This window comes from Sminthopsis crassicaudata, chromosome 1 (assembly GCF_048593235.1).
Source record: "Sminthopsis crassicaudata isolate SCR6 chromosome 1, ASM4859323v1, whole genome shotgun sequence".
NCBI classification, from domain to species: domain Eukaryota; kingdom Metazoa; phylum Chordata; class Mammalia; order Dasyuromorphia; family Dasyuridae; genus Sminthopsis; species Sminthopsis crassicaudata.
In genome coordinates this window covers 261,905,264-261,919,067 of record NC_133617.1, presented here as the reverse complement: position 1 = coordinate 261,919,067, position 13,804 = coordinate 261,905,264, and the positions used below count along the sequence as shown (strand labels likewise).

The 13,804-nt window shown below is 34.4% G+C and overlaps 1 protein-coding gene and 1 long non-coding RNA gene across 3 annotated transcripts in view; one reads left to right on the top strand and one right to left on the bottom strand.

Annotated features, from left to right (window-relative positions):
• Nucleotides 1-707: 707 nt before the first annotated feature.
• The window catches only part of LYN (LYN proto-oncogene, Src family tyrosine kinase), a 130,185-nt gene continuing 117,088 nt past the window's right edge, over nucleotides 708-13,804 (bottom strand). For both annotated transcript variants that reach the window (XM_074278535.1, XM_074278544.1), the window contains 3 exons: nucleotides 12,232-12,385; nucleotides 10,407-10,538; nucleotides 708-3,863 (listed from right to left, as the gene is read on the bottom strand). In XM_074278535.1, coding sequence (XP_074134636.1) covers nucleotides 3,661-3,863; nucleotides 10,407-10,538; nucleotides 12,232-12,385 — 489 coding nt within the window. In that variant the 3' untranslated portion in view covers nucleotides 708-3,660. The remainder of the gene's footprint in view (nucleotides 3,864-10,406; nucleotides 10,539-12,231; nucleotides 12,386-13,804) is intronic.
• On the top strand, nucleotides 7,290-8,506 carry LOC141549157 (uncharacterized). Its single transcript, XR_012484260.1, has 2 exons — nucleotides 7,290-7,460; nucleotides 8,339-8,506. It is a non-coding gene; the product is annotated as an uncharacterized LOC141549157 (long non-coding RNA).

Below are 13,804 nucleotides of genomic sequence, written 5' to 3'. Positions count from 1 at the left end.
GAGTATCCAGTTGAACTAAGGAATTTTGGTGACAAGGATATTTTATCCACTTTAAAAAGGGAAGCCACTATAGCCTCTGCTTTAGTCCTGTAAGAATATTTCCATTAAACAAGAGCAAGAATTACAGCAAGATTCAATTTTATTCAACTTGTGGTTAAAGCTCAAAAGAATAAACTCAGTGGTATTGGATTCCACTTTTTTCTTGATGGACAGGCATGGGGAAGGGCAGAGGAGAGGCGGGGTAATGGTGAAAGGAGAAATTGAGGACGATATGCAATGTTTTACTTTCATAGGATCCTAAATTTAGAACAGGGAAGAATCTCAGAGTGTAACCTCTTCCTTTTATAGATAAGAAAACTGAGGCTCAGGGAAAATAAAAGACTTACTCACAGTCACGTAGCAGCAGAGCTGAGTTTTGAACCAGGTCTTCTGATATTAATTTCAACACCCTTGTTCCTTCTCCCCTAAGAGCTGTTCATAGCTGAGAAAGTTAGTAGCTCAGCAGTTGCCACAAGGGCGAGGACATAATGCCATAGAATTAAATTACATTTCCATTCTTCCAATTTTTGGACCTGTATGATTCAGATACCTAGGTGGTAAGTTCCTTCCAAACTACTTTTACCCTGTGTTGAATATACTCGGTAAAGGCAAAGGACTGAGGAAAAAGAGAAGTTGAAGTAGGTGATAAAGGCAGAATCTTGAACAAGTTTAAAAATTGTTAACATTTTATTAGGTACCCATGATATGGTTTGCCATGTTAGAATACAAATACAACTACTCCTTTTTTCAATCATATACTTTGCTGGGATAGGGCTCATTTACTCCAGGATTGTCAAAATAAAATACCAACAGCACCCTCTAAAAATTCTGCTTATTTCTGATATAGTGTTTGCCATAAAAAGAAGGGTCAATCTTTTTTTTTGGCTTTGAGGAAGAAGTGGGATGGGGCCAGGATGGCTATGCACCTAAGAGTTGTTTTGGAGCTCTGAATTACCTAGGGAATAGGGTTGTTATTAAAGAGGGTCTGCCACTGACTCAAGGAAACCATCAAGCCAGTTTTCATTCTGTGTTTAAGCCATCATTTTGTTCATCTAGGCTGGATCACCATTTCTTCCCAACTTAAAACATCCACTCTACCTGGGAACAATTGCAAGATTCCCATTCCAGATTTTCAAGACTCATATCCCCCAAATCATCAGACTCTGAGCTCTTCCAGATTTCTCTGTGTGTTTTGTATGAGCAACATTTGGGGTTTTATTCACTACTCAAGTATTTAGATTTACAAGCATCCAATTAAATTAAGGAATTTTGGTGACCTTATTGGTAAGCTAGGGCCCTCATCAGAGTAAATGCCAAGATAGAAAAATTTTACCAGAACATTTCCTCAGATGTAACATGTGTGTATGTGTAACATGTATGTATCCAGTAAATTATTGCAGATATCAGTACATTACACAACCCTCTCTCTCAGTCCCTGATTTTGTCTATCAGTTATGAACTACCTCAAAATGACATTCTCAGAAGCCTGGAAGAGATTTTAAGGAAAAGGAAGAGAATTGGGTTGTCCCATGTAAAGTAGGATGTTTCTCTAGCATATATGACAGACAGAAGAGTTGTAGGCAAGATAGAAAGGAACAAAACGGATGAAGAAGAAAGATCTTATGACAGGTCAGGTTTTCAGGAAAAGATTATCAGAAAATGAAAGGGGGAAATAATAAAAGGAGGAAGACCTGAAAGACAATGGAGCCATGGAGAAATATTAGGAAACCATGGATTATCTTTTAGAGGTTAGTAGAAGTGTTTTCACATTGTGAATCTCAACTTGATCTCCAAATTATTGTGCATTATTCTAATAGTGCTGAGATGACAATTACAGTATTTATGGACACAATAAATAAAAAGGTATTGGCTGTGAAAATCCTGCTTGAATGCAATACTATACCTATAAATATAGAATACATGCAGACATGACATTTGGAAATGTTAACCATAGAATGTTTTAGACAAGACATATTTTACAAAACCATTGGGAAAGAATGGAGATATAGGGTAAAAAAACAAACCTGTGATTGGACTACTGTTTTCCATTAATATCCAAAATTTAAAATGACAATGGCTCTCAGCAATTAATTTTGAAGCCTGTGGGAAAAGAAATGGTCTATTTTGCACTCATGAAAGGATATTTAGACCTCTAAGTGATCAATTTCTTTTTTTTACTTTATTCCTGATATTACCAAGTTGTATAAGTAGAATTGGAAATTAGTCACTTTAATCAAGCAGCTCTAGGGAATCAATGACATTGTTTTTTTTTTTTTTCTCCTGCCATTTGTCTTTTTTTTTTTTAATGTTGACAGTATTTGGGAAGGTAACACACATAGAAAATGTTGTTTTTAAAAAATGTTATCAAACCAGTGCATGTTGAAATAAAAACATTCAAACAATAGACATATTAAATATTTACATGGTAATATAAGTGAAATGTTATAAGAATGAGGTTTTCTTTTTTTTGGTCATCCAATGTTGATAGTAGAAAAATTTAGTAAACAAAAATATGTCTTTTCAAGCCTTATATCACAGACAGTAAATATAGCAATTCCCGAAACTTTGCTTCTGGCTACAAATAGTCCTATACAAATCTCCAATTACTTAAAAATCATAGTCTGAATCATGAAAAACAAATCAATCCATTTATGCAAATACTATGATGCAGTTAACATTAAACATTTGGTAATAAAAATGCCTCTTCAATCACTGTAAGCAGCTAAAGAAATAGTCTTTCCATTTTCTTTTCCAAAATATCTTAACTGAATAGCAAGAGTAAGTTCTTATAGACACCATAATCATATTGCTGTTTCTAATGCCCAGATCATCAAAGGTTATGAAAATTTCCATACATTGGGGATTATGGTTTGTCTCTAGAATATAGATCTTTAAAATATAACACTGACATTAAAATGAGAAATCTTGGTCCTTTCTACTGAAGAAAAGACTGCTGCTGAACTGTACCTGCAGCAGAATGATGTTTATGGGACTAGGCTTTGAGAGTGGGAATGGGTATTTCTCAGCCACTAACTTCATGTTGGACATAGGTAGTTTGATGATATTTCCCCATCCTTTTTAAATGAGTGCAAATCTATGGAAAATACAAAGCGGTCCTGCAAGAGTATAACCATTGATGGTGACATTATAAATGAATACATTTGATTTGAAAACAATTGTTGTGGGCCACAATTTGCTGATATGAATCACATTTAAAGTAATTATCACATCCCCACCTAGAAAGGCAGGGTTAGAATGTGTATATTTTAATTGGGATCTATTTTTTCCCTTCTAAGTTTGGATTCATATTTTGGCTTAGATAGATAAGGTTAGTAGTAGATGAGTAGTTTATCCTCTGAGCTAGTCAGTCCCCAGTTTTTTTTTCAATTCTGTTCCACCAGTCAAAAACAGGGTATCTCTTTCTGGGTAAAGTATACAGAATCTTCCTGAGTTATTTCAGCCTTTACTTTCAGGAACCAGGCGCAGTGGCTAATCCAGGCACATTGAAATAACTTGTGCAACCAGTTTTTTGGGTGTGTGTGTGTGTGTGTGTGTGTGTGTGTGTGTGTGTACACTGTGGCATCTGAATATGTCAATTGGGAAAAAAAGCATTCCTTTGTTCTAAGGCTGTTGTTGATATTGCCCCTCTGTTGCTGTGTAGAAGTCATCCAGCACACTCTGTAAATAATCAAATGTTGGCCTTTCTTCTGCTTTCTCCTTCCAGCACATTTTCATGATGTCATAGAGCTCGTCTGGACAGTTTTCCATGCGTGGCATCCTGTATCCCTGCCCCAGAGCCATCATCACATCAGCATTAGTCCTCCCTGAGGCAAACAAAACACACCGTTCAGAAAACCAGCCTAAGGATGTCTGCTCTCAAGTACGGCGCTGTTCTCCTGTTACCCACGTACTGCAGCTATTAACATAAGCAAGTTTTAAAGGCTAAGGAGACTGCTCTGACAGACTGAAAATATACATTTTCAGTCTTAGGTTTCCAAGGTAGTATTTAGCCTGCCAAATATTTCAGAATGAGGCATTGGGGAAATAAGACTGTGTGTGCCCCAAGAGCCAGCAAAGTTTGTAGAAAGCAAGCCTTTTTGCTCAGTCTCATCCAATTTCCTTTAATGATTTGAACTAATGTATGCTGGAGTTCATCTATCTGGGGCATTTGTTCTCTTTCTTTTAAGAGCCCACCCATCCATTCCCAGCTGTCAAAACTCTCCTCCTAGCCTTTTCAATTCTCTTGTTCCTTCTATCCTTCTTATTTACACTCTTGGGTTATATCAACACTTTCCAAGTCAAATCAAAGTTTGTAAAATTGCCCAGAAAAGTGGGGGGTTGGATTACTCTGTCAAACCTATCTGGGTCATTCAAACAAAAGTGGGTTCTTTTAATCCCTAGGATGAGTCCAACTTATCAAATGCCATGCATGGTATGGGTGCTGGATTCAGCATCAGAGGACCTGGATTCAAATCTTGGCTGTATCACTTACTACTTGTGTGACCTCAGGTAAACCACTTAACATCTCTGGTAAGTTTGGGCCTCTGGGCCTCAATTTGCTCATCTGTGTATTGAGGACAGTTTCCAGCTCTAAATTTATGATCCTATGATTTGCTTTCAAACTTACAGATTCTGATGACTTGGGTGAGATCAATTGTCTATATATAACACAATCTATAAACTCATCTATAAAAGTCATCTTTTAACAAAAGGGGATAGAGGTAAATGAACTTAAGTCATGTCACATTATCTATAGTCAGCCTTTTTCTATTAAATGATATTTTATTTCTTCTAATTACATGTAATTAAAATTTTTAACAGTAATTAAATTTATTTTTTTTAGTTTTGAGTTACCTTCCTCTCTTACTCTCCTCCTATGATGGTAAACAATTTGATATAGATTAAATATTTTCAGCTTTTTTTTTTCCAAATTAACTTCTTAGTCTATCTGGAGTATCTTTTACTTAAATTTGTTGGTAAATGGAATAGCAAGATTAAGAAAGTTTCACAAATACTGGAACTATGAGAATTTAGGAGAAATGGTTGAATCTCTAGGGCTATTTGAAAAGCCTGATTTGTTGATTTTTGACAATGAGGTGACTCTTCACACATCAAGGATTTAGTTTAGTATTTCCAGAAGAGATCATCCATTACTTGAACAAGGATCTGGCACCAGAAGCATAAAGGTGTTCACAGTCAGTAAGTGAAAGGTGCTAACAATGCAATTCAATAAACATTTATTAGAAGCTTACTGTGTGCAAGGCACTTTGCTAGGTAGGCACCAGGACTAAAAAGAAAAGAAAACAGTCCTTGTCTTTGGGTTTACATTTTATTGAATAGAATAGATGGATCAAGCAGGGTTGAATTCACTAAATATTGTTGAGAATCTACTCTGAAAAGACAACGGTCTAGACACTACAATGAGCTATCCTGGTGTTGTTCCTCACCAATGCTAGACATATAATATAAATTGAATTTTTTAAAAACTCTATACAGCAGCAATGGAATAGTCTTTAATTCATGTTTTTACTTTATTGTAGTTTACAAATTACTATAGTAGAAGTATTATTAACTCCATTTTACAGATGAGAAAACTGAGGCTTTATAATGTTAAGTGGCTCACCTAGGGATGCATGGTTATAAAGTACCAGAGCTGGGGACCAACCCAGGCTTCCTGACTAAAAATCCAGAGTAATTTCTAACAAATTATATCATTACCTAATAATTTGAAAAATCTAAATACTGGAACTGAGAAAATAGCCATGGCTCTCATAAAGATTCCACTTTTGGAGATATGGTTATGTATTGCTGGTATGCATTTCTTTGGTTTATTTTAAAACACATACATATATATTATATAAAAATTATATATATATACATATGTATATTTATGTATCTATGCTGTATACCTCTATCAATTGATTGATATATCTTTGATAGACCTCTCAAAAAATAATGGGCTTTACACTATTTTCCCTTCTTCCTTTCTTTCCCCTTTCTAAATTTCATGCAAGTGACAGATGAATCTTCCTACTGCACAGATCTGATCACAATACCCTTATATTAAAACAAAACAAAATAGTGTCAGTTACTGCCTTTTCCTACTAGGAAACATTTTCTTTAGTCTGACATTGAAAGTCCTTTGCAATTTGGCATAATTTTACTTTTCCAGTCTTTCTCCCATCCCCTGTCGTACACATTATGTGCTTTTATTTGTTTTATGTTCCAGCCACACTTGACTCCCAGCTGTTTCCCTATTTTGTCCTCCTCCCTCCTGCCCATGCATTTGCTCAGGTCATCTCCACACGTCTGGACTCGTTCACACTCTCTTCCTTTAAAGGCCCATCTGAGGCATTATCTCTTCCACAAAACCTTCCCTGAACTCTCCATTCCACTGAAAGTTATTTCTCCCTCCTCAAAATCCATTTGTCTGGATCATTTCTTTGTCCTACTCACATTCTATCCTTATTAGGTCACAAGACTCTTGAGGGCAAGAATTGTGTCATTTTTTTCATCTATATATCTAACACAATTCCTTGCATATAGTTAATCAATAAATGTTGGGGCAATGGGAAAAATGTGCTCAAATGATCTCACTAGAGAAATCAATCAAAGAAAAGGGAGAGAATTTATAATTTGAAAGCTAGTAAAGTAAAAAAAAAAAAAAAGACCAGTCTTTCAATTTTCCCATGTGCATAGTGCTTTATAGGAACAGCCTGTAGCTCCAAAAGACCTAGAAGGATTTTTTTTTTTAGTTTAATGACAATAAAGGTTTTGAGGTGTCTCTCCTCACTAGCTTGTAATTGTAGCTATTCACTTGCTAATTGTTAGTGATGTTTCTACTGCCGCTTCATTATTCTGATACATTTGGCCAGCTATGTTTTTTGTTTTTAATAGGAATCCACTACTTCTGGTATTGGTGTTTGGTCTTTTGCTGGCTTCTATTCCATTTAGCTGGGTTTTTAAAATTATGTATACAATTTAAAAAACTATATATTGTATTGGTGATGCTTTTTCTTCCGTATAAACCATGTGAAATATTGGCTTATTGTGTAAGCTTCTAGGGGTAAAGGCATGTACTTATGTACTATGTCAGAATTATGTTAGAATGTTGTAGCTGTAAAGCATCTTACAAATAATCTCATTTAAAAGCCTGGCTATAGAAAATGCTCTGTGTAGTAACAATCAGGTGGTGACAGCACAATTAAGACCACCCCTTATCTCTGCTATAGATTTACCATTAGAGGTTCTTGGGTAAACTCTAACAGACAGATCTGGGGAAGAAAGTTTGAGCAGTTTCCTTCAAACTAATGCAGCATTTAGGGATGTATGCATTCAATCTGCCTCCTTCAGTTACAATTCTGAGACATGGGAGACACTGGCATGGGACTGCTCAGCATCGTGTATGTGTATCAAACAAGGTAATGTGCTCTATAAGCAAAGTAGGATTGCATTAGCTCAAAGGAAATGTGAGATGGGCCAAGTGAGAGATAACTCCTCCCTAACTATGCATGTGGAGTATTTGTACCCAACCTATGGTACAGCCTTCCAAGTTGACATTGCTCTAATCAGCGATAGTTGGACAGACTGAGCCCAATATCATGATGTCATTGTAGTTCTCTTCAATCACTCAGGATAGCAATGCCAAGGACCCTTCTAAGGGATGAAGCCCCTGAAGGAGGCCACAGATGGTTTTCTGGAAAATCCAAACATTATAATCTAAGCAACACTTTGAATAAATGTTCTAGATCTTGACAGCAGTCCTAGATCTCAATAGTAATTTTTATGATAAAATTTTTTTTTTTGCCTACTCTTACCTCAGTAGCATACTATCTGAATATATACAGGATAGGAATTTACTTAATGGAAAGCTTCACAAAACGTCAATCTCTGAAACTCAAGGAAAAAATTTGCACAACTTTCTTTATTCGGGGTTTCTGTTCACCGCAGAAGAGCTGTGGTATTTCCAATACTCTAACTTTTGTATTTAACTTTATTCGCTTGGACCAATTTCAGAAGAAAGGAATGCTTTTACTTCTGTTAAGTTCCAGGTTTCCAGCTGGGGAAGTCCAATATTCAGTATAATATATGCAAAACAATTGCAGATTTACGTGGGGATTTCTCTTCCCTTTTGTTCTAGGATGTTCCTGATTAAGTAAATAAGGTCAGGAGGCTCCCATGGAAGCAACTTCCTCTTGAGGGTTTTCTGCTCCCATCCCCATCCCCAGCTCTTTTTCTCATCATTCATATGTACCCTCCTGACATCCATTTTTTGAAGTTCTTTCTTTTTTTTTGGCAGTGAAGCAGCAGCTTCTGAGTACCCAGACAGAATAAAACATAACTAGGGAGTAGCTGATGATCTGGCATGCTGTCACTGGCTGGTTTGCCACATGGAAGAAAAGAAATAATCTGGCTGACACAGTAAAAAAAGAGCACTTACTCTACGGTTATAAAATCTAGATTCAAATGTTTGTTTACATGCTTACTATTTATATAGGCAACCTTCTTGATCTCAGTTTTCTCATCTGTAAAATGAGTTGGTTGGGCTGGATGGCCTCTGAGATCCCTTTTAGGTCCAAGGCATCAAGCTGGCACAGTAAGAAGACTGGACTTCAGAGTAAGTAAGACAGTTCAAATTCTACCTCAGACACTTGGCTTGTGATCTTGAATAAGTCATTTAACCTCTCTCAGTCCCAGTTTCCTCATATGTAAAGTGAGCACGCATACCTCACAGAGTTTTTTGTGAAAATAAGATAATATAGGTACAAGGCTTTGTTTTGTTTGCTTTGCAAAGTGCTAGAAAAAGCGTAGGTATTATTAAATTTATTGTCCTACATATACTTTTCACATATGCCAGGCAAGCATGGAGGTTGGGATAGAGAGAGAAAAGAAAGAGGAAGAAGAGAAAGAGAAAGAGGAACAAGATCATGATGATGATAGCAACAGACTAAGGATGGAATAATGTAAAGACAGAAGAAGAAACAGTCCCTCAGATGGAGAAGTCAGTAATGCTCCTGGGCTCAGGAATCCTTAAAAGCATTCACGTTAATCACCTTTGCTCCAAGTACCTTTGTGCAAACATCCCTGTAAACCTCACGTTGTTACACAAAAGACTTTAAGAGAAGGGTGATCTCTCATACAAGAACTGGTCAAAACTTCTAATTCTATCATAATGTTAAAGGATCCACTTTTAATACCATTTGTGCCTAGAATGTTGTTCAAAGTAAACATATTAAGTCAAACTTAGAGAAATGGTAATCTGGTGTTATGCTGGCAGAAATATTATAATTTTCTTCTGATAAAGAATTTGGAGCTTTTGGAATAAGAACATTTCCCCAACATATCTTAGCACTGATTCTAGAATGAATCCCAAGGTTCATCCAGTCTAATCCCCTTCATTTTGTAGATAAAAAAAAGTCAGGTCCATGGACACTCAGCAACTTGACCAAACTCACACAAATAGTGTCAGTAGTGGGATTTCAACCCAGTCTTTACATCCCAGTTAGTGTTCTTCCCACTGTATCATATGCTTTTAAACCCCATGTGCCAAAATATAAGTGAGAGAGCGAGCATTGGATGAAAGTTGAGAAAGAGGTGCCTGTCTGGGCCATTGTTACTGTGATGTAGAAATAACAGATTTCTGTGCTTTGAATTATGCTGGTAAATCAAAGGATCTTGAGAGTGATAATAAAAAAGCATAAAATTTCTAGAAGCGGAAGGATGTTTGACCTTTGATTTGCTAAATGGTCTTGTAGAAATAGACATATTCGGATGCCCAAGAAGTCAGAAAGCTACAATTTTTTTATACTTTAACAAAAAAAGGCAAGTGAGCAAAAAGCAACATGATCTGGAAAAAATCTTAAAAAAAAAAAGAAAATCAGTTTCAAGACTAGTGCTGACATCAGTGTCCATTCATTCCTCTTCTATATATGTGTGCACATTACAATAAGTTGGTGCTTTCAAATAATTGAAGTACTCTTCTACTACTACTACTACTACTACTACTACTACTACTACTACTACTACTACTACTACTACTACTACTACTACTACATACTCCTTTTCATTATAAGACTCTTGTTACAATTCCAAGCCCAAGAAGTTGCCTTATTTATCTTTATCAGAATAGCTAAGCTACTGGTAGTCAAAGAAAGAGTTAGGAGGTTCCTCAAAAGTCACCCATTTCAATCTATGCCCAAACAAGAATTCCCTTTATGACATGCTAGTCTCCAACTTACTTTTCGAATTCTGTCCTGTTCTACTGCTCCTTTTAATTCATTTTTCTTTTCCACACATGCCAGGAAGCAAAACAACAACATATCAAAGAATGAACACATCTGAATGGATAACAAACAGGCTTACAGTACCTGGATAGGGAATTTTCCCATAGGTTACAATTTCATATAGGAGAATTCCAAAGGACCATACATCTGATTTAATAGTAAAATATCCAAAGTTTATTGCCTCTGGAGCTGTCCACTTAATAGGGAACTTCGCACCTATGGAACAAGACATATTTAGTTATGAGCAATTGGAAAAATGTTAGCCTATACCTAGGAGGAAATAATCCTTTTTTTTTTTTTTAAATATATTGTAGTTAAATATTTTTAAAATATAAACCATTGGAGATATTAGCTCCCTCAAAGTCTCCAAAAAAGATTGTTCAATTCTTTTACTTATAAGTGAGAAAGCAGATTTAAGTTGTGTATTAATAATTCTCAGCAAATCTTAGGGTTTCCATTGCCATAAATGATTTCTATAAAAGTGTTATAAGGGATGAAGATTTTAATATTCACAAAAGTCAAAGCAAAGAGTATTAACTTAGGAAGAACTGCTAATGTCTTTCTGCTGTCAACAAATCAAATGATTTAGGCTTGAATTATAATTTGGAGCACTTGAGAAACATTGAAGATGATGGAATTTTCATTAAGTATATTTTGCAGAGAGCTGACCCTTCAAAATACAACTTAACTTTGGTATTTTGTGTGGTACTAGATCAAAATTCAAAGTGAAGAGAGCACTATTATTTACATGACTAATTTCAATGAAATATGAAAGAATGAAATGAAACTTGAAAGTGAAAAAAATTCAAAGGGCTGTTTTTATAATGTAGCTAGTCCATCAGTCCAAGTTCAGCTACTTGTTTGTACTAGCCCCACCTTTAAACTTGATAAAATGTAATAGTGGAGCTAGAGAAACTACCCAAAATGAGTAGGTCTCTGTAGGCAGAGAGTTATCTTTTAACATAACAGAGGTAGATATAGAACAAAGTGCAACCAAATTTTGAAGTTATTTCTTTATCAATTAAGTTGGGCCAATTCTTCCAAATGGCATCAGAAACAAATACATATGGCACACTCTTATAAAAGAAACAATCTGAGCCAACTGAGATACTATCAAAATAGTAGTCCTTTTAGAATGAGACAAGATAATAAAAAAATAATCCTCATTTTGTTCATGAGAACATGAACAAATGTTATATCATATCGTATATCATATCATAGGAGTATCATAGTATGATAGAAGAACAGTTAAAAGGATATGGATTTTGTCCTAAACCTCACCTATGTCCTTATTTTTTTAACCTATATCTTTATTGATGACAAAGAACAGGTAGGACTCAAAAACAGTATTGGGCATGATGTACAAAGAATTTTTCAAGTTTTTTGTTCTCAATTTTTTAATGTGCTGGAAATTTATTTCTGCTCCTTGATCTTTAGTTAGTTAATATGCAATATCTGAACTAGGTTAGGAAAGCAGGTTAATTTGCAAGATTATGTTGAATTAAGTGAACATTATAGTAACAACTTCACATTTTGATTTCTTATATAAAGACTGGTTTAAATTATGCTTTTGGAGATAGACTTAATGTTAGTAACATTTCCTATGTAGTTAAGAAAAGATTGCTTTGATATCTAATTAAGCAAAAAACTTTTTAAGAAACCCCAAATTTTATTGTGCAAAAACCATTTTTGTTAGTTGCTTAATTAGAGGGAAAATTGTAGTTTGTGTTAAATTTCTAATTAAAATCATCTGGAGTCAATCAAGATGGCAATTTTAAAAAAGCAACTTATGACTTATAAGAATGGCAAATTAAACAGATGATTGTGGCACATCCACCAAGACGTTTTTTAAAAAAGACATCCACCTCATAATCTATATATGACACAAACTTGAAAATCATCACCATACCTTCTCTTGCTGTATACTCATTATCTTCAATAATCCGAGCAAGGCCAAAATCAGCGATTTTGCACATCAGTGAATCTGAAACGAGAACATTAGCTGCCCTCAGATCTCGATGGATGTAATTCTTCCTCTCGATGTATGCCATTCCTTCTGCTATCTGTAACAAGAAAAAAGAGCTCTCATTTTCTGTCCTTAGCACATTCTGCAGGACCAATAATATGAAAAAACAAAAACAGCCATTTCAAATTAATTATCAATATTTTTTTGATTATTATCAATAAACAAACCAGAAGTGATGTTGTAAAGACTTCTGGAAATACCATACTTTCTAACATTTTAATGAAGATAAATCTTTTCCTTCTTAATGTAATATTGCATTTTTATTGCTTCAGAGATTCTCTAAAAGTAGAAAACCTTCAAGCTACAGTAGTATTGTTCCTTTTCACAAAGGAAATAGAAGAAGCAGGAATGGGATGTGAGTAACTAGAAGAAATAAATTAATGGATAAAAATTAACTAATGAACCAAAATGGGTCTATCTAAAGAATCATTTGCTTAATACAATGGGCTTTATATTTTAGATTAGTAAACAGCTCTAGTTCTTTGTCTTTTAAAAGCTTTTACAGCTTACCTATTTTAAACAGAATTTTAGTTTAACAAAGAATGGAAACAGACATTGAAAATGTAAGTAAAATGATAAGATTAGACATATTATTGTCACTACAAATTTATATGATGACAACAACAATAATATAAAAAAATTTACAAAGCAGGGAATAATAGTAACTTCAAAAGGCAGATAACAAAACATACCCTTCCACTTCTTGAGAAGTAATGAACTTGAGATGTGTGTTCTCAAACATTGCTTATACATTGATTTATTTTGATAGATTATATGTATTTGTTACAAGGAAGGGGTGGAAAATGGTATTGCAGAGAGAATGTTAGTGTAGAAAGCTTTAAAAGAGCATCAATAAGACATTTTTAAAAATGCAAAAAAGAAAGAAAAAAAATAACATTTTTATCATCACCCTGTTAAATTATATATATATATATATATATATATATATATATATATATATATATATATATATATATATACACACACATGCATGTGCACACACACATAAACTTTTTTTAAATGTGCAGTATATAGTTTCTTACACAAACTTCTTATAATTCTTTTTAAAAATATATATGGAAATGTATGTGTTGAGGATTAAGTTCCCAAAACAAAATTACCAAAAAATTTTTCAAAAAGAAGAAAACAAAATCTGCTGTAGTCCCAAACATGATTTCCAAGAATAATAGTACCAATTCAAAAGTTAAGTAAAATCCTTGTTTTAAAGCCTTTGAAGAATGTGTTAAGCTCATTAATAGGCAAACTATCAAATTAGTTAGCTTACCATAATTCAGTTCAATAAAACACTTTATGAATTTACTCCAGAATGAGGTTTAGTATTTCATGATATCCTCTGAATTGCCTTTTTTTTTGAGTATTAACAAGATCCATGATTTAAAAAAACAACCTCCAATCTACTACATGCTGATGAGAATTAGGTAAGGGGTAACCCTTT